The 26,740-nt window shown below is 49.2% G+C and overlaps 1 protein-coding gene across 3 annotated transcripts in view; it reads right to left on the minus strand.

The window, feature by feature from the left end:
• SANBR (SANT and BTB domain regulator of CSR) overlaps positions 1-26,740 on the minus strand; it is a 1,021,507-nt gene that overhangs the window by 311,190 nt on the left and 683,577 nt on the right. For all 3 annotated transcript variants that reach the window (XM_069608017.1, XM_069608018.1, XM_069608020.1), the window contains 2 exons: positions 13,071-13,170; positions 3,288-3,379 (listed from right to left, as the gene is read on the minus strand). In XM_069608017.1, coding sequence (XP_069464118.1) covers positions 3,288-3,379; positions 13,071-13,170 — 192 coding nt within the window. The remainder of the gene's footprint in view (positions 1-3,287; positions 3,380-13,070; positions 13,171-26,740) is intronic.

Raw genomic sequence — 26,740 nt, forward strand, 5'->3', positions numbered from 1 at the left:
AAATGCAATAAAATACAAACCCAACATACACTACTTAATTAAATTAAAAAGGGCAAATGTTAATTAAAGATGCTTTACGTGTTAGATAAACGAGTGCATTTTAGAGTATCTCGCTTACGCACATTATCACTCTGCCTCTCAAGCTACAAAGCTGTTATGTCATTGGTGGAATGATAATACAATTAAAGATAACCAAAGATGAAACAAACAAAAAAGAGTTCAGATGTAGTAACATATACCCACTTTTACTATGTACAAAAGCAGTTTTTGAAAAACATAATCCAAAAGGCAGTGCCATACCAAAAAGTGAAGCCAAAAGGTTAAAAATAATTGAATTGTTTCATTAAAGCTGCATGTAAGAGGCATTATAAACTATTTACTAGCAGTGATTTCTGAAAAATGATTCAGGAATAATGATTAATATAGCCTATAATAATTGTCTCTGATAAAAACATGGCGTGTCTAAATCCAAGAGCACAATCAGAAATTAGGATAGCGATAGTAGTGGAAACTACTTTGCATTACAAAATAAGGTTTATGGCAAAACACTCAATTAGTGCATCTTTTAAGGGCAACATGAGGCAAGCTGAGATGTACATTAGACAATGGGCCTGCTTGCTCGTCAGTCAGGCCTGGAGTTCTAGGTTTCAAAACACCATTAGGGTGGATGTAGAAATCGATTGCACATGTGCAATCATAGTTTATGCAACTGACATGGTGCTCTGAACAAATGCCTATATACAGTACAGAACGACGAGCAGGTAAAACTTAATCTAGCTACCAAAAAATGCATTTCTGCAAACCATTTTGAAGGGCATTTTTGTTCATCTCTTTTAAAAGGACATTATGCAGAGAACAAATGCAGTGCCACATTTTACAACTATTGTGTGGAAACACTTACGAATGTGCAATCACAAAATGAGGCTATAAATAGAAAGAGTGAGACATACTTTTACATGAATTACAAAGTGTTAAATACAGACACAATCTGAATTTACATAGACACTAAACACAAAGGGATTGTACTGAACGCTATAGCAATTTGGTTTTCTATAGGTCATGCTGATACATCCAAGGTCAGTATTGCAAGATGGCTCTTTGGTATGCAATGGAATTGCTATGTGCCACTAGTCTTGTTTTCACAGTATAAATACAACCACTTCAAGGAGCAGTCATATGAATGTTCATATTTAAGAAAAAAGATGAGAATACTAAACAGCGAGATGGGTTTATTAGCTTGGAAGTTGTCCGAGTAAGGTACTTAAAAGCATTGTTGGTTGGACAGAGGAAGGAGACGGAAAAGGTGCAGTGAAGTAAAGAAGCATAAACAAAGGAATGAAATTGTAATTGGTTATTTATATTGCGCTTAATACCCAGAGGTTTCTAAGCGCGGACCCCGGGATCGAACCTGTGTTGCTCCAAGTCGTCTTGCTTCCAAGGCGAGCGCGTTGCCCCTGAGCTATCCCACCCCAAGACAAATAACAGGTGGACCTGCTGGCAGACTGGGCTATGGAAAAAATGCATAAGGAGGGGCAAAGGAGTAGAGTACTGCAGAATCCAGAGACTCTATCCTTGGGTGTGAGTGGCTTCAGAAGCTGCAGAGGGGTCCATTACCTACTTTTGACCAAATGCTAAGGCCATCCGTGACGTAAAAATATCACTCTCAGACTGCTAGTGTGTCTTTGTAACAGCAGTAAAGTAAATATTTAAATATTTTTTTAAAAATAAAGATCTTATCAAAACTAACAAAATGAATGACTGGGAGTGCACAGTAAAAACTGAAAATAAAAGAACAGTTGGGCAATGGGTCCCCAAGCTGTTAAATATTTTTTTAACCAATATAAAACCAAAAGTTACTTTCCTGCTGATGCAACAACCAACTACCACTCCAGTTTTGCACACTTTAAACAGATCAGACACAACAAGGTGCTCCATTCACAATCATTACCAGTGTCTTGTCTGGATTCGGCATCTGCCAGGTCCAATCAATCCACAACAAAAATGAAATGTTTAGAAACTGTGGTGATTTGTGAAGAAGGCTTTCAATGCAGTGGTGGAGCTGAAAGCCATGATGCGAGCTGATGTAGCTGAACTGCCTTATGTACACGTTGACTATTAGGTGTTACAGTACAGAGTGGAATAAATGTGCACTTGTATGTAAATTACTGCCTAAAGAAGGAAGATGGTAAATTTGAGTGTAAGTGAATTTAATTGAAAATGAGAAAAATATAACTGATTAGAGAGAAGTAGGTCTTTATATTCAGCACTCAGGCCTATTGTAGCTAAAAGAAACTCCATTTTGGATTATATGCTTGCAGCCAAGATGGAGAAAAGAAACTTGGCACACTGAAGTGGTATTTACTCGCACACTAGCTTTCTGCTGCATTAGCATGTTTATTTAAAACTTTGCCTACATTGCCAAAATTATATTCATGCATTACCAACCGAAGTAGCTTCAAACGAATAATAAGAAAGTGTGAGTACTAATTGTATTATTCATAAAGATCTGTGTGGGTATCTTTTGAAAACAGAAGGAGTGAACTTGGGAGACCAGGCTCCTCTTTCTTCATACAGAAAATCATTATGCTAATTGAAAGGAGTGAAATCCTTCTTAGCAAAGTCATAAAATCTTTCATTCATTGCATTGGAGTCAATGTGTTGAAAACCGATATAGGTTGTTAAGGGGGCAAGCTAACAGTGTCTGATTGCTTGGGGATTGTGGTCAGTCTGTACCTGTGTTCACCATGCAATGCTGCTATTAAAAGATTTACCAAACTAAACTCACCAAGATTCAAGTCCAGCATTTGATTCCCTCTACCTCAGAATCAGGAAATATCCTGCAAATACAATTAACACTAGGTGACACTTGGGAGATGGGTCACCTTGCTATGTCCTACCATGTAGGAAAGCTAGGATACATTTAAGAGCATTTCTCCCTATCCAGGTAGAAACACAAGGAAGTGCAGAATCACCTCATGATCTAAGACAGCCAATTTTCCTCACTTGGTATATGCAACGACTAACGTGTCTGTGATTTACTGTAATTTACTGTCATTTCCAATACATCACAAAGAAAGGACAGGTGTAAGAGTAAATAATACAATGCATGTGTTGGACATTTAAAATAATACTCATTTTTTTAAAGACTAAGATCTAGCACATTGCAATCTAGGTCTAAAAACATTGAGAACAAACTAGGTTAGTAATATTAAGAATGTAAATATAGAGAAAAATATAATCACCACCCTGCATAGGCACAACTTCCACAAATTGTTCAAATGAACTACCTTCTCTGAGTTCTTTTCTTTTTTTTGAATGTTGGGTGAAGATACTTGTTTCTTTGGTGGCTTGCTGAACCTCTTTGGCTTCTCTTTTCTTCCTGCCAATATAAGAAATGTCAATGGAAAAAAAGACATTTAAGAGTCCACCTGTATTGGTTTTAAAATGATTTCAAGATTGGTTCATTGTGCTGGCAAAGCTTACAACATGATTGGTATGCCAATCATTACACAGACAAGATTCAAGCGTATATAAGGTTAATTCTAAATTAATATAATCAACAGTTTCAAGCAGATTCAACAGATATTTACACAATATCTATGTATATTTTGATAGGGAAGCAGACAGTACTGGCCTTTGACAAAGGATTAACGAATCCGAAACGTGTTGGGAATTATTCCAATTCAAGAAGCGAAAAATAGCTCTGTTCAATTGCCCTCCATAGGCCATGTGAGTATTTAGCAAATGTGCAAGACACATTCATAGCTTCTAATCCATACTGTCCGATGTGAATACTTTCTTCAGAAGGGCATCCGTTTTTTTGGGCTCCCTATCAGTAGGGAGGTTTGACGTGGATGCTGATGGCCTCGTATTAACAGTGGCCGCTTGTACCACTAGCCTTTCAGGTGTAGGGTGGCTTGAGAGAAAAAGCGGATCCCCCTTGCTGGTTTATATTTCTTGGTGAATTCTGAGATCACGAGAGGGGTGAAACCAAGCCTCTGCCAATGGGCAGAAATGTGGTCAGGGATGGCTGCATTAAAAGGCATTGCCCTTTCTGTCAGTGGCCATTTAACTAAAATGCCAGTTGGGTCATAAGCTGACAGGGATTTAGTAGGGATGCACAGGCCCAGGATGTCTACTACCTGTCGACCATCATGAGGTATTGGGTATTAGCATGACCATAAGGTGGAGCCTGCTGACTATCCAAGTTAGGTGAACTGTCTAAGCCACCTGCATCCTGCAGCCCTTCTGCCAATGCAATCAAATCGGCCTGATCAGAGAAAAAAAATAATTTCCACTGAGTCCTCTCTGTACAGACTCGAAGCCAAAGGGCACCTGGTCCCCGTCATCATCGAAGATTGAACGCATTGTCTTGAAAAAAGACGATCACAACTCAGGGACAAAGGAACCATCGGGTATCAGCACCGTCGATGGTCCCACACCGGACGGCGCCTATAGCAACAGCTTCGATGGCACGGTCGACCTATTAATGGTCTTCACCTAACCCAAGGGCATCAAACCTGATGCAGTCTCCTTGGAGCTGGAAACACCAGGCACAACTGGAGCTGCTAGGGCCTGCTCCGTCGAGGCGGAAGCCGTACCAGCAGCTGCCATTTTGACCATTCCAAGCATTTGCTATTTGAAGGCCTCTAACTCAGGCTTTGTTATGTTACGTTATTGTAATTCATACAGCGCACAGTCACCAGAAGGTATCTTGGTGCTGGAGAGAGAGCAGCCACCCATCAACCATCAACCACTGCAAACTAGAACAGAAAAGTTGTGAGAGTCCTTCTGAATGTCAAATGATTTAGCAGAATTTTAACTGTCAGGTCATTCCAGATTTTAGGAGAACAACTGAAAATGCCCGACCACCGACACGTGAACGACGGAAAGTCGGCACACACAGCAAACCAGCCCTGGCTGAACGCAGATGACGATTAGGGAAATACCAGGTCAATTTGAACAGAAGGTTTTCAGCCCCTAGTGCATGCAATGCTCGATGAACGATGCAAAGTGCCTTAAACTTGATACGCTGCGCCACCGGAAGCCAATGCAAGGAGCGCAGCACTGGGGAGATGCAAACCCCTTAGGGTGACCTCGTTGCTACCCGGCCAGCCAGATTTTGAAGACTCTGCAACCGTTGGACCATACCCTTGGGCTGAACTAGATATAAGGAGTTACAATAATCTAGTCAGCTAAGCACTATGGCAACAAACACAGGTGGACAAAGGGCGGCCGGAAGCATGTGCAGCACCTTTTTTAATTTTCTTAAGATAGAAATTACCTGCCTTACACACTGCAGATACTTGGTCAATCATAAAAAGCGAGGCCGAGATGATCACTCCAAGGTTCTTCACCTTCATCACTGGGACAGGAAGAGGTCCGAGAGAGGAAGGCCAGAAAGAAGACACCCAAAGTGTAGGATTGGGGGGTCGGGGTGCCTACCACCATAACCTCTGTCTTGTCTCCATTCAAATTCAAATTCACCAATTTTGGCTCATCCACTCTCCAACAGCTGTCAGGCACTGATGAAGGCATGACGACACCTCAGCCTGATCAAGATCTAACCGGATCAGGATCCGAGTGTCGTCGGCATAAGCATAGCATCTGACGGAGAGGGAGCGGATGAGGCAAATCAGAGGCCAGATGGAAATATTGAAGAGAATAGGAGACAAGGCAGAGCCCTGCAGGACCCCAGAGGTAAGGTGGCAGGAACCCGAGAAAAACAGAGGAAGAGAAAGCACCTGGGTGCGGTCGGCCAGGAACGACAAGAACCAGGCTAGCACATGACCAGAAATACCTATCTGAGTCAGGCGAGTCAGCAAGGTGGGATGGTCCACGGTGTCAAAAGCCACTGACAGGTCTAAAAGGATGAAGGCGCCCACCCCACCTGCATCAGCCAGTCTGGCCATATCGTCCTGAACCGATACCAGGACGCTTTCCGTGCCCCGCCCAGGTAAAACCCGATTGAGCAGAGCCCAGAAGTTTAGAAGATTCCAGGAATGAAGATAGAAGGGGTGGCACCAGAGACTCCAAATGCTTCATTGAAAAAGGCAGAAGAGAGATAGGCCGGAAATGAAAAAGAAGAGATGGTTCCAGATAAGGTTTCTTTAGAAGGGGAATCACTGTAGCGATCTTAAATTCTGCTGGAATAACTCTCGACTGGGAGGAAATGCATATTACTGTAGTACATTCCATTAGTAGATCTTGGAAGATATCTTTCATAACAGCTAGGGGCACCACATCCATAGGAGAGCCAGACTTGATGTGTTGTATAGCAGTAGATGCCATTGCCTCAGTGAAATGCGGAGAAGAGGACCATTCTTTCACTTCAGTCAGGCCACTAGGACCAGAAATGTCCCTCTCCGGAAAAAGAGTTGAGGCGGACGCATGGATTGTCGTACGAATCGCCTCTATTTTTTACTAAAAAAACTAGGACAAGGAATCACATCGATCCTGAGAAGAACTGACCATAGAAGTATATTTCTCTGAGGAAGACAATGATTTGACCACTAAAAAAAGAGCTTTAGGCTGACATAAGGCAGCCTCAATTTTCTGGGCATCCTTTGATGTACCTGGGCTCGGTTGCGACTTACCACGACCCTCCGAGGAGTCTGACCCATGCCTGCATCAATGACAATGCTTTTTCTTGTGGGACGAGGAGGACAAAGAGTGGCTTCTTGAGTGCCACTTCTTCTTGGCTCTCTTTCTGTGCCTGTCCTCCATTTCGGGAGTGGGCCCCTCCGTGTCATGCTCCGAGGATCTGCTAGTCGACTGGGGAGGGGATTTAGACAGAGGCCGACAAGCCAAAGATTTGCTGCCTGCTCCCTCAGCGGCTTCGGGTTCATTTTCTGACAGGAACCACAATCCTGCGTGACATGGTCGGAACTGAGGCACCACACGTAAACAGTGGTCGAAGTGAGCGGGAGCGGTCAGGAGCGGTGCTCCTGTACTTTTTTAAATTACCTTTTACAGCTCCTATACTTTTATTTTAAAAAGAAACCGTTCCGGAATGGTTTCGTTTTAAAATAAAAGTGTAGGAAGAAGTTAAAACTTGCACTTGCAGTGCACTGCACTGAACGTTCCCTTAAACAGCAGGTGCAAGTGTTTGGGGGTGTGTATTAGGTGTGGGAGGGGATGTGGTGATGGGGTTTGTGGGGAGTGGGTGCAGACCAGCAGGGAACATAGCTCCACTACTTGTTTTCGTACACTTCGACCACTGCACGTAAATGCTGTGTGGGTCAGTTATGGACATTTTCGAATTGCAGTCCTTACATCTTTTGGAACCCGGCACCTTAGGAGCAGTCATCATAACGAAGCGCGTCGAAGTTAATCGTCAAAAATCAAATGAAAATTCTCTTGACGAGAGTTGTTCCAACAAGCAGCCTGCTGAGCAGGTGGAAAAGAGGAACCGAAGTAAAGGGGTAGTGATGTTGTATATGTGTGATGACCAACGTCACGTCCAGAACGAGCACCACGTTGAGTCAAGATGGATCAACGACCGAGTTAAGATGCACTAAGTCCCCTGTCGAAAAAAAATTCTAAGCAGCTGACGCTGGAATGTATATCTATCTGATGAGGAATCTGCGAGAGAAAGCAATCCATTGAAGAAATCATTGTGGCAAACTCACATTGAGCGGAGCACTTGAGTCTCTGAGGGCTGGAGATGCTTACATCCTTTGTAAAGCATGACCCAGAAGAGGTACGTGGTGGATCCCTCAGCGCCCCAACCTAAAGCCCTACCTCATGTACCTCCTGTAAACCAGGGTTCAGACAGAACCATCAGATCAACTTGACCTGTACATTGGTTCACTACCACCTTTATTGTTAAGCAAAATGGGCTGTGGTTGGGGTATGACTGCACCCACAGTAATGGGTGGAACAAAATACTTGCCTCGGACTGGCTCTTTCTACACCACGGCCCTCAGTCCTTCCATCTCTAGCTCAAGGCTTCTTTCCTGGTAACAAACAGCCCACCACAGTCCACAGTTCTCTGGTACCAATACTTCGTGACCATCTCCTGGACTTACTTGCACTGTAGCCATTTGTGGTTGGGTTCCCAACTTACAAGTGAGCTGGCATCACCACCCCTGAAACCTTGAGTAGTGTTGATTGGTACCGGCAACAGACTCTTGCAGTACTGTTGGGCCCTAGAGTACTTTGCTCCCTTGGACCCCAGAGTACTGTGCTCCCTTCCCCGCATTTTCAGACTCAACTTCCCAGACTTATTTCGGCCTCCACTGCTTACTCTGCCAGATGTACCAACACAGGGCCTTTGGCTGAATTCGGTTTTTTGTTGGCACATTCACTGGAGCACCTTTATAGCCCAACTCTCATTCTCTTCAAGTTATTTCCCACTGTGGATGGGATGAGGATTTGAGTTGACCACCTGCCTCACTGAGTTGTCTTCTTTCACTACTCAAATCTCCTTCCCCTCCAGGTCAGGTGCTTCCATTCTGTTTATCATTTATCCATTTCCTTCCTTTAACACTCTGTCTGGCCTATGTCTCCCCTTACTCTTGGAGGTCAGCATTTCCCCATCTCCTTTCTTCAGCCTCGTCTTTTTCTTTCCAACTATTCAACCTCTTTTCTCTCTCTCTCTGTTGTACCGTGTGCAAGTCTTTCACATTCTTCATGTGCTTTGTGCCCTTGCTACCGCTGCCCCATGCCTGGTTCCAACAGCTGGTTTTCTATTTCCTTTTTTCCTCTGATATTTCCCTTTTAATCCTTTTCTTCCACCATACACTATGCTTTCCTTTCTCTCTAGAAGGAATATTTGGGTTTCTCTACTTTGTCCATTCTTTTTTCCTCCCCACTCCTCTGATCTCTTCTTTCTACCTCCTCTCCTACTCAGTCTAGTCGCTTGCCTCTGCATGTTTTCTTACCATTATAGCATGTCCTTTCTTTCCCCTCCCATTCCCCCTCTCTAACTCCTCTTTTCTCTCTATCCCCCTTAGCGATTTACTTCCATAGTTCCCTTCTCCTCTTCATCACCCCACCATGCTTCCATTCTCCTCTTTTCCTTCTCCTTGCTCACTACTCATCATGTTGGTACTTCCTGCTTCACCAGTCAGATAATATCTGCCCTTCTCCCTCAATCCATTCTCTATCCTGCCCTCCTCTTCTCTTGCTTTTCCTTCTCCACTCGTGGTCTTCCTCTTGCTTTCTCCGGCTCCTCTGCCTTTTTTTCTTCTACACCCCCCTCTTTCGTTTGCTAGTCTCTCTCCCTCCCTCAGTATCTCTCCCTCTCTCTCTCCCTCTTCTTTCTCTGCTCCACACTGCCGCTTTTCCTTCCCTCTCCTCTGTTCCTTTATTCTTCCCTCTCTGCTATTTCCACCTCCCTTCTTTTCTTTCCTCATGTGCCTCTTCCATCTAGTTTCTCCTGCGGTGTATGACTTACCTTCAACGGCCCAGACCTCCGACCACCAGGGAGTTGCTGCCCCCTTTTATCTTTTGGAAGACACGACTTAAGGAAATCGTTCTTCAATGTACAACGTTTGGATTTGGTCTATGCGGTTTGCCCCTGCCGGGCAGACAGATGGTGGTTCTTCCTCCTTATCGGCCACTAAGCTGTAAGAGGAGCCCCCATCTATGTACCAGGTGCGGTCCCTGATCACTACTTGATACCACCATGGATTTGCTGTTCTATCTGGTGTGCTGACCATTTCACATCTTTCGCCACCTGCTTCATCGCTGACAACCATAGCCTTTACTGCTCTTGCTGACTTGGCAGACCCATAGTAATAACATGCCTGGGATCGCTATACCTCTCACATTCCTCATTGATACAGCATCTCTCTGACCTTCTGCTGTGTCTTCCTCACAGTTCACGCTCACAAACAGGAGTGTCTTCTCACCCATTTTAGTCCCTAAACTCTTGGGTTTAGCCATATCGTGGTTGCAGCTGCCGCTGGAGGGGATTTCAATGGGGAAGATCCCCTCGTCTGGGAGAGGATATGTGTAACTTTGTCACAGGTCCAACACTATTTAGAACTCACCCAAGAAGATAGTAAAGGTAAGAAACCTGTTGCCACACCTTTGCAGCCAATCCTATCCAAGGAAGCATTCCCCTGACCCATTCACAAGTAATACATTCCTCATGTGGGTTTCTCTTCTGTTGCCCAACGTTAGGCCAGACTCCGACCACACACTCTATTACAATGGAGGGGTAGAGAAAACCACACCCAAGCCCGGCTTTGCTAACAGAGCCATGCAATGTCAGAATCACCCTAGCCTCACTTCAACATGACGGACCATGGGCCTCATTACGAGGTTGTTGGTAACCCCATGTTTTGCTGCCAACCCCATCACACTGTTACCACTGCCTGATATCCCGGTGTTACAGGGATATCACAAGTGGCAGCGGTAACGGTTACTCCCCATTTCCATGGAGTAACATTGCTAACGGTGCTGTTCCTTCCGTGACAACCATGCCGGTAGAGGCCTGATCTCCCATCAGGTAAGGCCTGCCGGAGGATCCGTGGCACCGACCGGCATCGTTTTAGTATGGCAGTCCGGAAAGGGTGCTGGTATGTTGTTAGCGACACCCTTATTTCCGGACCCCCATACTTATAATGAAGCTCCATGTCTTTAAACCCTTGGTCCACGCCGTGAGTGGATGTCAGACTGATAACCACAAAGGAAGAAAGATTGGGAAACACATGGAGAACGCATTGGGGGAGGAGGGGAGGAAACACCTGAACTATGTAAGGGGAAACCTGAGGTGCAATTTCAGAATAAGCAGGGAAAGAAGATAGAAGTGGCCCAATCAGGGGAGTCAATGGGTAATTAGGATATTTAGAAGCCCTATATAAGGGTTCAGTTGAAGGCATGCAATAGCAAGAAGGGACAAATGGAGAGCTAGAAAGAGAGGGCCACAAGCCAGGTGATGGCTATAACACACACTGGTGAAGGACAGGGAGAAGGAGAATCACAAGCCTGCTGAAGATTATATATCTTAAACACTGGCAGAGACCAGAGCGAAAGGAGAACAATTGCTGAAAGTTTTCAAAATGCTCTATCTCAGATTGTGGCAGGAGCCAGAGAGCAAGAAGGAGAAATATAGGCTGCTGAGGTAGATGGCTTAGATCAGGAGGGCAACTCTGAGCTGGTGAGTTATAATAATGTGCCCGGGCCAAGTACACTAGCAAGGGGAAATATTTGTTTGTATATTTAAGGTAATACGCCTAGGCAAGAATGGTAAGTGGGTGCTTAACACCTCAACAAGAAGTCTAGGATGTGACCTGCGACTGGAGGTTGAGAACCTGTGCTAAAGAAACCAAGAAATACTCATTCACCTGCAAAGAGAAGAAGCGTAATGGGCACTATCAACCTTTGATTGAATATTAGATTAGCAAAATCCTATCAAGGACAACAAGTCCTTCAGCTATGCCTTAGAACCTTTTAGTTAGTCATTTTGATACCTTCTTTTGGACAAGTGTCCCTCGAGTACTAGCTGCAATCATAGGCCCTATTTGCGTTATTCCAAACAAACCTATGGAGTTTTTTTGATGTGCGTATTGAACTGCTCTATTTTATCTTATGTGTTTTGTTGGTGCCTTCGTAACAAATGGTGTTAGAAGTAGCATCAACAAGACCCAACAATGGTCCAAACTATAAGTTCTCCCACTTTGAAAATGATTAAACTGTCACCTTAAGTAAAACTCAGGTTGTCAAGTTACTGCTGAGGCAGCAGGATACATCTTAACAGTGGTGAAATTTGGAGGGTATCCACCCCAGAGAAAAGACCCTAGCGAAGACAAACCTGCAGATACAAACGTCACATGGGCCCTATGGACAGCTGCCATCCAAGTGAGGGCTGGCTTGTAAACCCATACTTAGGTGTGGGAGCTACTAACATGAAAGTGAAACCACCCATCCATGCCAGTATACCCCATCAACAGAAACATTACGTGTAGATTTATAACATTCCCCTATCTTCGCAGCAACCCAGAGAAATGATTCTGCCTTAAAAAGTGCATTTACGCAGGTCATTCCAGAACAGAAGGATTGCAGAGAATAATGTCAAGGCAGCCCAGGGAAGAACCGCTATCAGTTGTTAGTGGCCTAACTGTTTTATAGTACTCTGGTGCAGACAACCCATTGCCAACTAACAGCAGGCCATTAGGAAATTGCAAAGACCCAGTGACAGCTTATCTCACTGTTCTTTGGTCCAAGGTTATATCATCAATTGAAAGGCATTCCGCCTTCTCTACAGAAATCCTCTACGCCCAACATCCCTGAAGACCCTCTTCAACCTCTACCTATCAGACATTCTGTTTTTCAGAATTACTATGACATAGTAAGACCCCTTCAGCCTTCCAAGGCTGGGAATAATTATATTTTGTAATCATGGAATATGCCACCCTTGTTGCACACAGCAATAATGCAGGATTTAAGCAAGTTTAAATATAAGCAATAGAACATGCAGCCCGCTCCCTAATGGTTATCATTCTAAAGTGCTTCTTGACATCTCCCATTTGGGATTTGTACTTCCGAAAAATGTCATTTACTAAATTTCTCCCAATTGGGCATCTTGATATTGGTATAAGAAGTGAACTCTATGAATCCTTAAAAAAGGAAGTATGATTCCTTTAAACACACAGAAATCTTGAAGTAGTGAAAAGGTTGCTTAGCGATAAAAGACATATAATCAAGCGGTAGAAAGTGTCTTTGCCCCTCTTCCCGTTTCTGATTTTGGTCTATACTGGCAAGAAACTGGGTATTTCATGGCAGGTGATCCCTAAAATAATCAGCCATTTCTTTTGATCTTGATTAAGATATTTAGAATATCCGTCTATGCTGAAACATACAAGTCTACCTATCTACAGCCAGAAGGAATATACATTGATGAAAGTTTTTTTTATAAAACCCTTGTGTTTTTTTTTACAATTTGAAGCCAAAATTCATGAGTGAAATATTTGTAACGTTATATATCATTTTGGTGAATAAGGATATTTACCTTTCTGGACTGAAATGCTACATAAATCTCATTTTAAACTGACATATCACAGCAATAGTCTGTAAAATGTTGCAATATTTACACGAGTACATTTGTGAACTGTATTAACCTGGTTTCTTCGACACTTCCTCTTCATCTCCGATTTCGTCCTCTGTAACCTCCGATCCAGTAGTATACTCCTCCTCTTCTGACAGCAGAGCTTGCTGTTTCTAATGAGAAATAAGTAGACGTTATGAAATTGCAATATGGTGTGACTAAACAAGTCGAGAGCTTATCAACAACTTTGTTACAAATGTGAAACCCTTCACGTTTTCAAATGAGCATATATTTTCCTTGCTGTATGTTTATGAAGACGTCAAACATTGTTAAAAATGCAGATATTAAGACAAGAGAACAATGCTATAGAAATTAGCAGAAAAGCCATTGGATATTACGCGATCAAGAACAAGGCGAGGAATTGAATAAAGCAATTGTTGAAAAGAATACAGGAGAAATATGTTCACTCTTGAACAAAACAACGTTCAATCAAGAGGCTTGTCTCAGAAGCGGTGTGGCAGAAGAAAAATGGGTAGACCATCATACTAATGTGTTCCACAATAGAAAAACAAAAGGGAAATCAGAGGCTATTTCAAGCCCTACACCGTGGTCTATGGACTGCAACAAGAGCGCGATATGTGAAGCAATTAATAAACTAAAAACATCAAATGCCGCAGGCCCAGACGGCCTGATAAATGATATGGCCGATTCATGGAATTAATGTGCGCTGACATTTTCAGCGCAAGCATGCGAAAGCATGCGAATCGCAGTGCCAGTGCGAAAATCGCAGCGAAACCCGCGCACAGCGATTCAAGGAAATCCGTGCAAGAGGAAATTCCAGGATGTACGCCAAAATTCTGCGTGGCGCACACGTCTCCAAACAGCGTGCGCTAAGCGCACAGCGAAATCGCAGATAGCGCGGCGCACACAACAAAAGTAGGAGGAACAGGGGGGGCGTGACACGCGGAATGGGGAACAACTCGTGAAAATGTGGGCGTCACAGGGGAAGTACAGGAGGCAAGTGCGCGGAACGCCCACACGCACCTTCAAAATACGTATTAATGGAATCGAACGGGGCTAACGCGTGCTCCAAAAAAGACGCGCTAATCCGGAAACACGTATGCCAGCAGGAAGCAGGCGTACGTGGACCTGCGCAGCATAAAAGTGCACGCAAACAACAAACAAGCACAGACGCCAGGATGAATATACCGTTCCTAGCAGCAGTGGTCGTGGGCTACCGCAGGAGGAGGAGGATAGTCGGGCCCAGAATTTTTACACCCAGAACCAGCCTTTTTGGGATGCCTGATGACCAGGTGTATGGGATGTACAGGTTTCCACCTCACATAATACTCGACCTGGTCAGTGAGTGGGAGGATGACCTCACATCACCCACCCTGTGCTCCCAAGCACTCAGCCCCCTGCATCCCTGCATAAGGTCCTCAATGTACTGCACTTCTTGGCCACTGGATCATTTCAACGGACAACTGCTATAGTTGGGGGGGGTGTCACAGGCCACGCAGTCACGCTGCCTACACCAGGTCTTGGCCATCATGACTGCACGCCCATCAGTCCGCAGGCACATATACCTGCCCAGAACACCTGCAGAAAGGCAGGCTGTCGTCCAGGATTTTTACGGGGTGGCACACTTCCCCAAAGTGCTAGGTGCCATTGACTGCACCCATGTGGCTCTACGTCCCCCCCAGGGCATCAGAGCACATCTACAGAAACCGCAAGCACTGCCATTACATCAACGTCCAGGTAGTATGTGATGCCAAGGGAATCATCACCTCAGTATATGCCAACTATCCAGGGTCCACCCACGACAGCTTCATTTACAGAATGTCAACCCTAAACCGGGACCTAGAAGCTGGGCGGCATGGCGATACATGGCTGCTCGGTGAGTATAAATGCCACAGCACATGTATGCATGTCAGATACTGAGTAATATCACAACCCCACTCATGATACCCATCACCACCTCCCCAGGGGACAGTGCCTACCCTCTGAGCACCCACATGACGACGCCAATTCAGAACCCCACCACACCACCCGAGGTAAGATACAACACAGCCCACATTGCAACCCGGGGCATAGTGGAGCGCACATTCGGAGTGCTGAAGTCACGCTTTCGCTCACTTGACCGTTCTTGCAGGCAGCTGTTATACGCTCCCCCAGTAGTGTGCAGGATCATAGTGGCAGCATGTGTCCTGCACAACGTTGCAACACGCTGGGGCCTGCCCGTGGACATGGTGGTGCCCCCACATCCCCAACCACATGCACGCCCGCTGAGCATGGGAGGGGAAAAGGGCACAGGGTGAGGCCCGTATGCAGCTGGTGGCTAATTACTTCACCTAAAATCACACCCCTGTGGAGTGCACACAGCCCTGGCACATACCAGCTGACAATCAATGATGATGACATAAGGGACAGTCAACTGTCACAACCATACCAGCCTGAGATTGGTCACCTGAAAGTGTTACATTGTGTGCCCTAATTATACAAACACCACCAATGCTGTGTGATCAAAAGACACTTCTATGCTGCAAAAATCATTACCCCCATGCAAAATACAACATGACAACAGTGCCATGTCACCCAACCCCTCCCCAGCACCGCCACCCAACACACCATGGCATGTCATGCTATGTGAGAGCAAACAAAGCAATCCCCAAAACATCACACAAGTGTCAAAGTACAGTGTCCTCAATGGAAACTGCCCACACACAATATGCTCCCAGTAATGTAGAACTAACAACACACATGACCAAATACTTACCAACAATACAATGCAGCTACACAACCTCAAACATAGCATAAACATGACAGTAACAAGTTAAAGTAGTGGTAGTCTTACAACCTGATCATGCCAGCACATCGGCCACTTCCAACTGTACAATGCTGCTGCCACGCAAATGTCCAAGTGCACTGCTTACAACATGAACTCCATCTCCAAAGTAAACGCCCTTGTGAAGACATGAGGAATTAACCTGCAAATTAGGCGAAATACATGGATGCACAAGCACATAGCAATACACCATGCAGTGTACAATTCAACAACAATATCCACCAGGAATGTATACACAGTATTGACTACAGACTGCCCACACAGCTCATGGGAGTCCTACGTCACCGTGTAAGTCAATGTCAGTTGGGCACACCCTTTGCAAGCCCATGGAAACGGGAAGCAGGAGGGGTGTGTATCTCACGAACCCAAGCATCTAACCCAAACTCAGGACAAGCCTTCATGTGCCCAGCCGGAATACAGTGGATGCCCACGGGAGCCACACAAGGCAACACACTGCAAAAAAACAAAACAAAAAATCAAAAATCAAAAATGGCCATGTGGGGGCCAGGGGGCTGGGGGGGCCCCAGGAGGTTCGAGTACAGGGTGCGCACCAACACCCACCTGTGTAGATGTTGGGAAAAAAAACAACTCCATGGGCTCATGGCCTGCACGGCTATGCCAATGTGAGAGAACTGCTGCTGTCGCTATCAGCACCCTCTGCTGCTGCCACAGTAGGTGGTGCTGCCACAGGAGGTGGTGGTGCAATGGGAGGCAGCCCACGCAAAGCCCTGGTATGGTCCTCCATGGCAGCAAGCATGCGCGTGTGGAAGTGTCCGTTTTGGAGGATTATAGTGCGGAGATCCCCATGCAGCACCTGACATGATGCACGGACCTCCGACCCGAGTTGCCTGCATCTCAGCTGAGAGCGAACATGTGAGCCGCTCCAGCTGCTGTTCTGTCCTCAAATTAGTGGAAGCCTCAAGGTCAACAAGAGTCTCCCTGAGGTGATGGAGTTCTACCCTCAGGGCTTCCCTGTGGCCCTGGGACTCTATTGATATCGATTGGCGTAGAGTCTCCAGTGCCGCCCGTCTCTCCCTGTGTGATTGGCAAATGGAGTCTGTTGCCTGCTGTAGTAGCTCCATCTGCCTTTCAGGGGGAACAATGAAAGTGGCCACCCTCTCCATTGCTTGAGCCATCATCTCAACTGATGCTGCCTGTTGGGTTGCCATACCGTAAATGGATTGTTCCCATGCAGTATTGCCTGTTGGCATACGGCCACCGCGTCAGCGGGCACCACACCTATTTGGGACAAGGCGATCTGCGCCTTGCTGTGCCGGCACTGCCTGAGGCTGCAGGACTGCATTCCCCCTCTGATCTGCTGGCCCAGGAACAGGATCGGATGTTGTGGAGTGTGACCCTGCATCCGTAACCGCCAAAGGCGGACTTACCAACACTGACATCCCCAAAGAGGGTTCTAACCCTGGTACAGGTGGGTTGGACAGAACAGAATCGCTGCCAAAAACACTTACCTGCGACGCCACATAGGTCTCATCATCCGAATCAGCACCTGAATAGAGGTCTGGGGAGGTGCACCCAGAGGCACCCCTCGACAGAATGTTCTGCAGCAAGATTGGGTTCTCACCCACCACCACACCACATCCCCCAGTGGTGCACGGTCGTGCCAGAGATTCCTCCTGGGTCTGCACCATCTCCTCAACAGCATCAAGTGCTTCATCCCCTGCAAAAACATGAAAGACAAAAAATGGAAACAGGCATTAGCACCATAGCACCCAAATAGGCCTGACAAGCTACATAACCAGTACATGATTAACACATGTCCCACATGACTATAGCCCTCCCATGCATGCACTGTCACTGAGTTCGAAGGGGACCCAATAGGCAGACACTGATGACACCTACATGGAAGAGCAACACATTTGCTGCATGCTGGGTAGCACTGCCATCACAAATTGGGCTGTGAGTGGCATGTCCAATACACATACATGACACATGCCAACACACAGATGGCATGTACCATAGCCATGGTACATTCCACAAGTACATCCATATGCCAGTGAATTAATACTGTCAGCCATCCATGTGAGATGGACATGATGAGATGAAAAATGCTACATAGTGTGACAAAATAGGCATGTGCCACACACTGCAGCACATCCAGTGTACAAAAATACAGTGATTGCAGGCCGATGTACACATCAATGGTTGTGCACTTCAACATGACAGGAAACAACTATCATGTTCCACATTCAAACAGGACCGAAAAATTCTGGTGATCAGGCCAATACTCAATTAGCCTGAATGGTCAAATCATTCATCTAACAAGTAAACACATGTGGTCCAATGTGGGGTTCATCAATGACAGAAGCATGTCACAAATGTGACAATAGGGCTGAGGAATGCGTAGCCAAAGTGGGAGAATTGAAACAATCAGCCTGAACGAACACTGAAAAATACAAACAATGTTGTTGCAAGATGCCACTTCAAGGGCAACTGCCGTAATGTTGAGCCAAATTACTAATGTGGGCAGAAGGGATACTGTCACACCCAAATCCAAGGCCATTGAATGTTTTGGATGAAGCACATGGGTGACCCATACCACTCAGGCACACACACCCTCACCTGGCACTCAATCAGAACCCGTCACCCAAACAACATACACATGCATTACACACACATGCATGGGCACTCACCGGACAATGCTTCATAATCAGGTAGTCCTCCCACACCTTGGATCTGTTCCTCTGTGACGAAGGCCCCAGCAACAGACTCATGTTCAGTGAGTTTGTTGTCCTCTTGTGGAGACCCACCGCCAGTCACCAGAGTAGCAGCATGATTTGAGGCCAGCTTGTCCTTTGCTCTGCGTTTCAGGTAATTCCACCACTTGTAGCAATCATTAGCGGAGCGCCTCACAAATCCAAGGGCACTTATCCGGTCGGCGATGGTCTGCCAGTGTGCCTTAGGTTGACCAGGTGTGGTCTTGCACCCTGCAGTCACAAGCATTTCGTGGCTATGTGCCGACACATAGCCCACAAGTGCATCAAGTTCCGTATCATTGAAGCAAGGCTTCCTTGAGGTACCGGAGTGTGTAGCCGTGTCTGGGGTCTCAGCCTGTCGTGCCAGAGCACCCTTCTTCCTCTTCTTTAAAGGTGGAGCAGAGCCAGAGTGGCTTACACCGCTCTGGTCAGTAGAGGCAGAATCACTGGTGGACCGGGTAGTAGAAGTGTGGGAATGCACACTGACCATAGGTCTTGATGCAGACATTGTTTGCAGGGTAATGGTGGCAGGGGGAACATCAGTTTGATGGACTGGGACTGACACTGTCCTGGCTGGGAGAGTCAGAGCTGGGGCGGATGGAGCTGCAGCTGCCCCTGCAGCCTCCCCTCCCTGCATACTTGGGGCAGCAGATGACATAGCTGCCCCAGATCCACATGGATTGGTGACAACAACTTGCACTGCCACACGTGGCCTAGCCTTGCTGACCTGGAAGTCAGCTAGGGAGTCATCCTGTGCCAGGTCAGGTGCCACAATGGGCTGGTCCAACAGGAGCTGAGCTTGGATGGTGTCAACCACGTTTCCCTCAACCATAGGGGGGGGCATGGGTATCCCGGCCACATCCCCTACCGCGCCCACCACGGCCACCTTTTGAGGGTCGGCCACCTTTGCCTCCCTTACCGCTTGGTCGCCTGACAGCCATGGCTCTGATGTTGTTGTGCGTATGGGAGTTGCAATAAACTATTGTCCTGGGCAATTGGGAGTCAAGGGGGTAGGATACCAGATGGAATTCGTACCCTAGTGCTCTAACAAGGCTGTCTGTGACCCCTGGGGGAAGATGACGGGTCACACAACGCACAGGCAGCCCAAAATCAAAAATATACGTGCACGCAACCCCTCGTAGACCATGTGCGTGAAAAAATTAACCCGCACTACGCTGTGGCACCCAGAAACACAAAAATAAGCGTACGCGTAATACACGCAGCCTACAATGACCTCTGAAGGGAAATGTGACACACGGGGCAAGCACAGTTGCTAAGTACGTGCGGAACTCAACGTCTGCCTGGAAAAAGAACGTGAAAAATACACATGTGTGCGCGTTGGCAACACGCCCGCCAAAATAAGAATTGTACGCTGTCTGAGGAGTCAGGACAAAAGGAGAAGTGAACTCTGTTTGAGGAAACAGGCCCAACAAAAAATCAGAAAAGAGCAGACAGAGGTAACAGGGAGTACGAACTAGAAACGCTGTGAAGTAATCGCGTGTGAACCGACAAGAAGTACAGATTTCACCCACTCGCTCTCCACGAAAAGCACGTACAAGGAAATGGCGTCCTACATGCAGCTTTTAAACCGGCCCACACGTACACGTCAGAGACATGTGTACGCGGGCGCTTTCATCCAATTACACGCAATGACACTCGGACGTGCAGTTTTTCCACGTGTGCTCTGTCATCACGTGCTATGAGGGAATCGCCCGCGCGCGTAATGTAACCTACGCGCAAAGGGCCTTTGGTCCAATGGAATCGAGTGCGTGTGCTGGCGCGATTACGCGCTAAGGCCCTTTCCTCGAATTACACGCTGACGTGCAAGATTTTCACGTGCCAAATCACTCCGTATCAAGCTGGCCGCGCAAAAATACACGGAAGACCACGCTCCTGCCCTGAAGGCCATTTTCCTGCCCCCACGACTCCCGAGCACGCTCCCACCAGCCATCTGCTGCTGCCTGACTGCCTGCTGCCCACGTGCCCTGCGATTTGGTGCCTGCACATCAGCCATCTGCAGGGGTCCAGTTGCTGTGTCCACCCCTGCTGGAACAGAAGACTCCCGACTGGGATACCATCGCTCCACAGCCCAGCCCCAGGACACAGTTGCCCACCCACGCCTGCCTCGGGGGTCGCCATGTCGGGGCAAACACCATTTGAGACCACTGGCGACCCCCAGCCAGAGGGGCAGAGGGCCACCAGCTTCAGTCAGAAGGAAGTTGGTATCCTGGTGGAGCATGTCCTGGGGCATTACGATGCCCCCTTTGGAACATCACGCGCCAACAAGGAAGGACGGGATAGGATCTGGGACGACTTTGTGGTTGCCATCAACGCGGAGGGGGTGGCAACCCGCAACATCAAGCAAGTCAAGAAGCGCTGGGAGGACTTGAGGTCCAGGACCCTCCTAAAGGCCCGGCGCCTCGTGGAGGGGGGCCGGGGCAGCATGAGTACCATCCAGATGAGGGTCCTGGAACATGTAGGCCCAGCGCTCCACGGCCAGATCCTTTGGAGGCAGACCCATCCGGAGTTGAGCGGTAAGTGGCCAAGCATTGCTGTGTGAGACAGGGCATGTTGCAGGGTGCTGGTTGTTTGATACTTGCCTGTATGTGTGACATAGGCCATGTACGTATGTGTGTGTGCAGGGACATCATGGTCATGCATGTGAGACCAGTAATGTGTGAACCACATGGTTGGTGCATGTGTTACAATGCAACATGTGGAGCAGCATGCGGAATGCACACATTAATGCATGCCTGTCTCTGTTATTGCACATGGATGGGGTGTGAGAGATGGGTGCTGCTGTCATGGACATGTATGGTGTCCATGTCTGTGTGTCTGACTTGCGTGTCTGTGACTTGTAAATGCCATGGATGCATGACACATGTCTGTGACAATGTTCAGATTCACTGATGCAGCCTACTCATCCTTGTATCCACTGTGTCTGGGGTGTACGAGGCCAGATGGATGAAACTACGGTGAAGTGTGTGCATGTGATAGGCATGAGCCATGATGCATGTCAGTTTCAGAACAGCATTGTATGTTTCAAGAGTCCCTTGGACATGTATGCTAATGTTCATAGCATGCGCCAAGCATGTTACTGCATGTGTTTTGCCTGCACTGACCCATGTGTTGTGGAGGGACATGATGGAAGTGATGTTTGACAGTGCCACTCATCTGCTATTGCTTCCTGTCTAGGGGACCATTGTACAGTACCCTGATGCTTGTGTTCTATGTCTCCCTCTACACAGCGGCAAGTGATGAAGAGGGCGGAGACGGCGCTGTGGAGCAAAGCGGCGGGGATGCCCCCACCGGCCGGCGACGCAAGGCCCAGTCACCCTCCCAGAATTTACCATCGGCCGGGAGTGAGGGCACTGGTGCTGCGTCTGCCACTACGGCTGCAGCGGAAGGGGTGGGTGAGCCCCCACATGGGCTTGCAACGGCGGAAGACGGTGTGGAGCCATCCAGGTTGGTGGTTTCCACAGAGGAGGAGGAGGAGTCCGCTACTGAGCCGCACATGGGGCCTTGTGGGGGTGGTACCACTGGTGCAAGTGGTGCAGTCCAGGGCCAGGGGCAGGAGGCAGCACAGGTCACCGCAGAGGGGCCTGTGCATGTCGCTGTCCCTGACCCTGTGACTGCACCACCATGCACCAGCAGGGATGCCCCATCCCAGGCCTGTCCGCAGGTAAGGGGGATGTCCATGTCATCTGACACTCCTCTACCTGCGGACGAGGGGACCCCTGGGCCGTATGGAGAAGGTCCGGATTGGTGTCGCGTTGCGCACGCGTGGGGGGCACGCACGTCATCACGAAGAGCAGCGTGCCAACGTGGCCAAGTTGGGAGTGTCCATGGTCTGGGGTTTTGTACATGTGTCGGCCACTCTGGCGGCCCCCTCCTCCTCTGTGGATACTATGCGCCAGTCGTTCTCCATGCCGTCTTCCGGCCCAGATGCCACCAGGGCCCCCTGTGGACCTGCCCTGACCAACGCAGCCAGCTCGGTGGGGATCCCATCTCTGCCACAGTCGGGAGTCGGAGGTCCAGCAGGGGTGGACACCACAGCAACTGGACCCCAGCAGGAGGATGTGCCGGCATCATCGAGCAGGGCACGTGCACAACAGCGTCGGTGGATTCCATCAGCCTGGATGCTGTTGTGCTGGCAGAGGCAGTTGCGTCGGAGGCAGCGGCAGGCTCAACGTGGGAGGCATCATGGATCGGGGCCATCTACATCAGAGGGGCAGGCATCGGCCAGAGGGCAGGAGGACCCTGGAATGGGAGTGTCTTCCGTGTGGCAGCGGTTGGGCCAGCAGATGGGTGCAGAGCGGCGGCGGGTGGAGGAGGCACGGCTCACAATGGTCAGGGCGGAGAACTCCATGCGCAGGGCGCTGAAGCGGGCTGAGTGCCTCGAGGGAATTCGCAGGGAGTTGGAGGTGGACATGGCGTTATCCCTGCGAGACCTCGGGGCCTGAGAACAGGCCCGCCTCCAAGACATTGAACAGGAGTTCGATAGTTCAATAATGCCCTGGCCCATGACATCAACAAGTCAGGCGTTGGACTTGCCCGCCGCCATTGTATATAGTTCATTAGTGTTAAGTTTCATTTCTTTTTTCTTTCATTTGAGGCGCATGGACTGTGCCCCACATTTTTGTATATAGTTAGTAATTAGGTAGGTTTGATTGTAGGTTTCATTTATGTCGTTGGGCTCATGGACTCTGGATTTGCTATTTGTACATAGTTTTACAGTGGATTTTTCTCCTTCATCTTTATTTGTCTTCACCATGGAGCAATGGATATTACGCTTTTCTTTCCCTTTGGATTTGCTTTGTTGGACGGTGACTTTGGACACATTTTCATTTGGATTAATTTGGATTCTCATTTTATTTATTTATCATTTTTTGGGACATGCTGCATTTTGATCATTATTGGCATTATTCTGTGTTTTTATTTAATTCCCTTCATTTTGACTTGAATACATTTTTGTTTCTTACTTCAATGTGTGGTCTTCTCTCATTGGTTTCATGCATGTCACAATGTGGGTTTTCTCAGTCATGTGTTGCCATTGTGTGGGTCTGACAGACTTGTACTCATGCGCATATTGCTTATTTGTGATCTATCATGTAATGGTGATTTCAATTTGGAGTGGATGCAAAGCTTGGTTGGGTGTTTGGACTGGGGTGGCGTGGGGTGGGATTTGTGTGGCCATAAGAGTCAGGGATCTGGATTGTGATGACGTGTTGGCTGGGGGACATGTGTCGGGGCCTGCTGGCTGGTGCCTGTCAATGATGCTGGGGTGGGGGTGCTGGGGGACATGTGTCGGGGCCTGCTGCCAGGTGCCCCTGACTGCTGGGGGGTGGGGGTGCAAGGGGACATGAGTGGGGGCCTGTTGGCAGGTGCCCCCAACTGCTGGGGGGTGGGGGTGCAAGGGGACATGAGTGGGACATGAGTGGGGGCCTGCCGGCAGGTGCCCCTGACTCCTGGGGGGTGGGGGTACAAGGGGACATGAGTGGGACATGAGTGGGGGCCTGCTGGCAGGTGCCCCTGCACTGCTGGGGGTGGGGGTGCTGGGGGACATGTGTCGGGGCCTGCTGCCAGGTGCCCCTGACTGCTGGGGGGTGGGGGTACAAGGGGACATGAGTGGGGGCCTGCTGGCAGGTGCCCCTGACTGCTGAGGGGTGGGGGTGGAGGGGGTCATGAGTGGGATATGAGTGGGGGCCTGCTGGCAGGTGCCCCTGCACTGCTGGGGGGTGGGGGTGCTGCGGGACATGTGTCGGGGCCTGCTGCCAGGTGCCCCTGACTGCTGGGGGGTGGGGAGTGCAAGGGGACATGAGTGGGGGCCTGCTGGCAGGTGCCCCTGACTGCTGGGGGGTGGGGGGTGCAAGGGGACATGAGTGGGACATGAGTGGGGGCCTGCTGGCAGTTGCCCCCGACTGCTGGGGGGGTGGGGGTGCAGGGGGTCATGAGTGGGACATGAGTGGGGGCCTGCTGGCAGGTGCCCCTGCACTGCTGGGGTTGGGGGTGCTGGGGGACATGTGTCCGGGCCTGCTGCCAGGTGCCCCTGACTGCTGGGGGGTGGGGAGTGCAAGGGGACATGAGTGGGGGCCTGCTGACAGGTGCCCCTGACTGCTGGGGGGTGGGGGTGCAAGGGGACATGAGTGGGGGCCTGCTGGCAGGTGCCCCTGACTGCTGAGGGGTGGGGGTGCAGGGGGTCATGAGTGGGACATGAGTGGGGGCCTGCTGGCAGGTGCCCCTGCACTGCTGGGGGGTGGGGGTGCTGGGGGACATGTGTCGGGGCCTGCTGCCAGCTGCCCCTGACTGCTGGGGGTGCAAAGGGACATGAGTGGGGGCCTGCTGGCAGGTGCCCCTGACTGCTGGGGGTGCAAAGGGACATGTGTGGGACATGAGTGGGGGCCTGCTGGCAGGTGCCCCTGACTGCTGGGGGGTGGGGGTGCAGGGGGTCATGCGCTGTTGATCAGTAGTGCAAGGTGACATGTGGCTTGGCAGGGGGGCATGCCCATGGTGGATGGGCTGCCTGCGGGACATGACCAGGGGTGCAGGGTAGTCCCCTGTGGTGTGGGCTGCCTGCAGGGTCCGTGGAGGGTGTAGAGGGAACACCTGGGAGAACCCACACTGCCAAATCACGTGTAGGACTCCCCTGCACCCCGAAATACACGTACCCCACTCGCACAGGGCCAATATTCCTGGGGTGTGCGGGAAGTCTCACACGCCATTTCAGCAGGGTACGTGTTTAACTGGGGTTTGCGGGAAGTTTTACAAGCGAAAGGGCCCTGTGCGAGTGGGGTACGTGTATAACGGGGTGCCCGGGAAGTCTTGTGCGCGATTTCAGCAGGGTACGTGTATTACGGGGTTCGCGGGAAGTCTCGTACGCGATTTCAGCAGGGTACGTGTATTTCAGGGGAGCGCGGGAAGTTTTACACGCGATTTCAGCAGGGTACGTGTATTTCAGTGGTGCGCGGGAAGTTTTACATGCGATTTCAGCAGGGTACGTGTATTTCAGGGGTTCGCGGGAAGTCTCACACGCAATTTCAGCAGGGTACGTGTATTTCAGGGGTGCGCTGGAAGTTTTACACGTGATTTCAGCAAGGTACGTGTATTTCAGGGGTGCGTGGGAAGTTTTACACGTGGTTTCAGCAGGGTACGTGTATTTCGGGGCTGCAGGGGAGTCCTACACGTGATTTGGCAGTGTGGGTCCTCCCAGGTGTTCCCTCTACACCCTCCACGGACCCTGCAGGCAGCCCACACCACAGGGGACTACCCTGCACCCCTGGTCATGTCCCGCAGGCAGCCCATCCACCATGGGCATGCCCCCCAGCCAAGCCACATGTCACCTTGCACTACTGATCATCAGCGCATGACCCCCCTGCACCCCTACCCCCAGCAGTCAGGGACACCTGGCAGCAGGCCCAGATACATGTCCCCCAGCATCCACACCCCCCCCCAGTGCAGGGGCACCTGCCAGCAGGCCCCCCACTCATGTCCCACTCATGACCCCCTGCACCCCCACCCCCCAGCAGTCAGGGACACCTGGCAGCAGGCCCAGATACATGTCCCCCAGCACCCCCACCCCCCCAACAGTCAGGGGCACCTGGCAGCAGGCCCTGACATATGTCCCCCAGCACCCCACCCCCCATCATTGACAGGCATCTGCCAGCAGGCCCCGACACATGTCTCCCAGAACCCACACACCCCCATCATTGACAGGCACCTGCCAGCAGGCCCCCACTCATGACCCCCTGCACCCCCACCCCCCCAGCAGTGCAGGGCACCTGCCAGCAGGCCCCCACTCATGTCCCACTCATGTCCCCCTGCACCCTCACCCCCAGCAGTCAGGGGCACCTGCCAGCAGGCCCCCACTCATGATCCCCTGCACCCCAGCCCCCCAGCAGTGCAGGGCACCTGCCAGCAGGCCCCCACTCATCTCCCCCTGCACCCCCACCCCCCAGCAGTGAAATGCTGATCTCATGACACAAACCAAAAGTCAAAACTATGTACATCAACACATGTCCGTCACAAACATACACTGGTTGACATTCCTTGTGTAGACCCACATTTTCACATGCATCAAGCCAATGAGCGAATCCCACACATGGAACTAAAAAATGAAAATGTATTATGTACATGATATCAAAAATGAAATGAAAGCATAACAAAATGTGAAACATGAAAAGAAAA

The sequence above is a fragment of the Ambystoma mexicanum genome, chromosome 4q (genome assembly GCF_040938575.1).
Source record: "Ambystoma mexicanum isolate Mex_15411 chromosome 4q, UKY_AmexF1_1, whole genome shotgun sequence".
In the NCBI taxonomy this organism is placed as follows: domain Eukaryota; kingdom Metazoa; phylum Chordata; class Amphibia; order Caudata; family Ambystomatidae; genus Ambystoma; species Ambystoma mexicanum.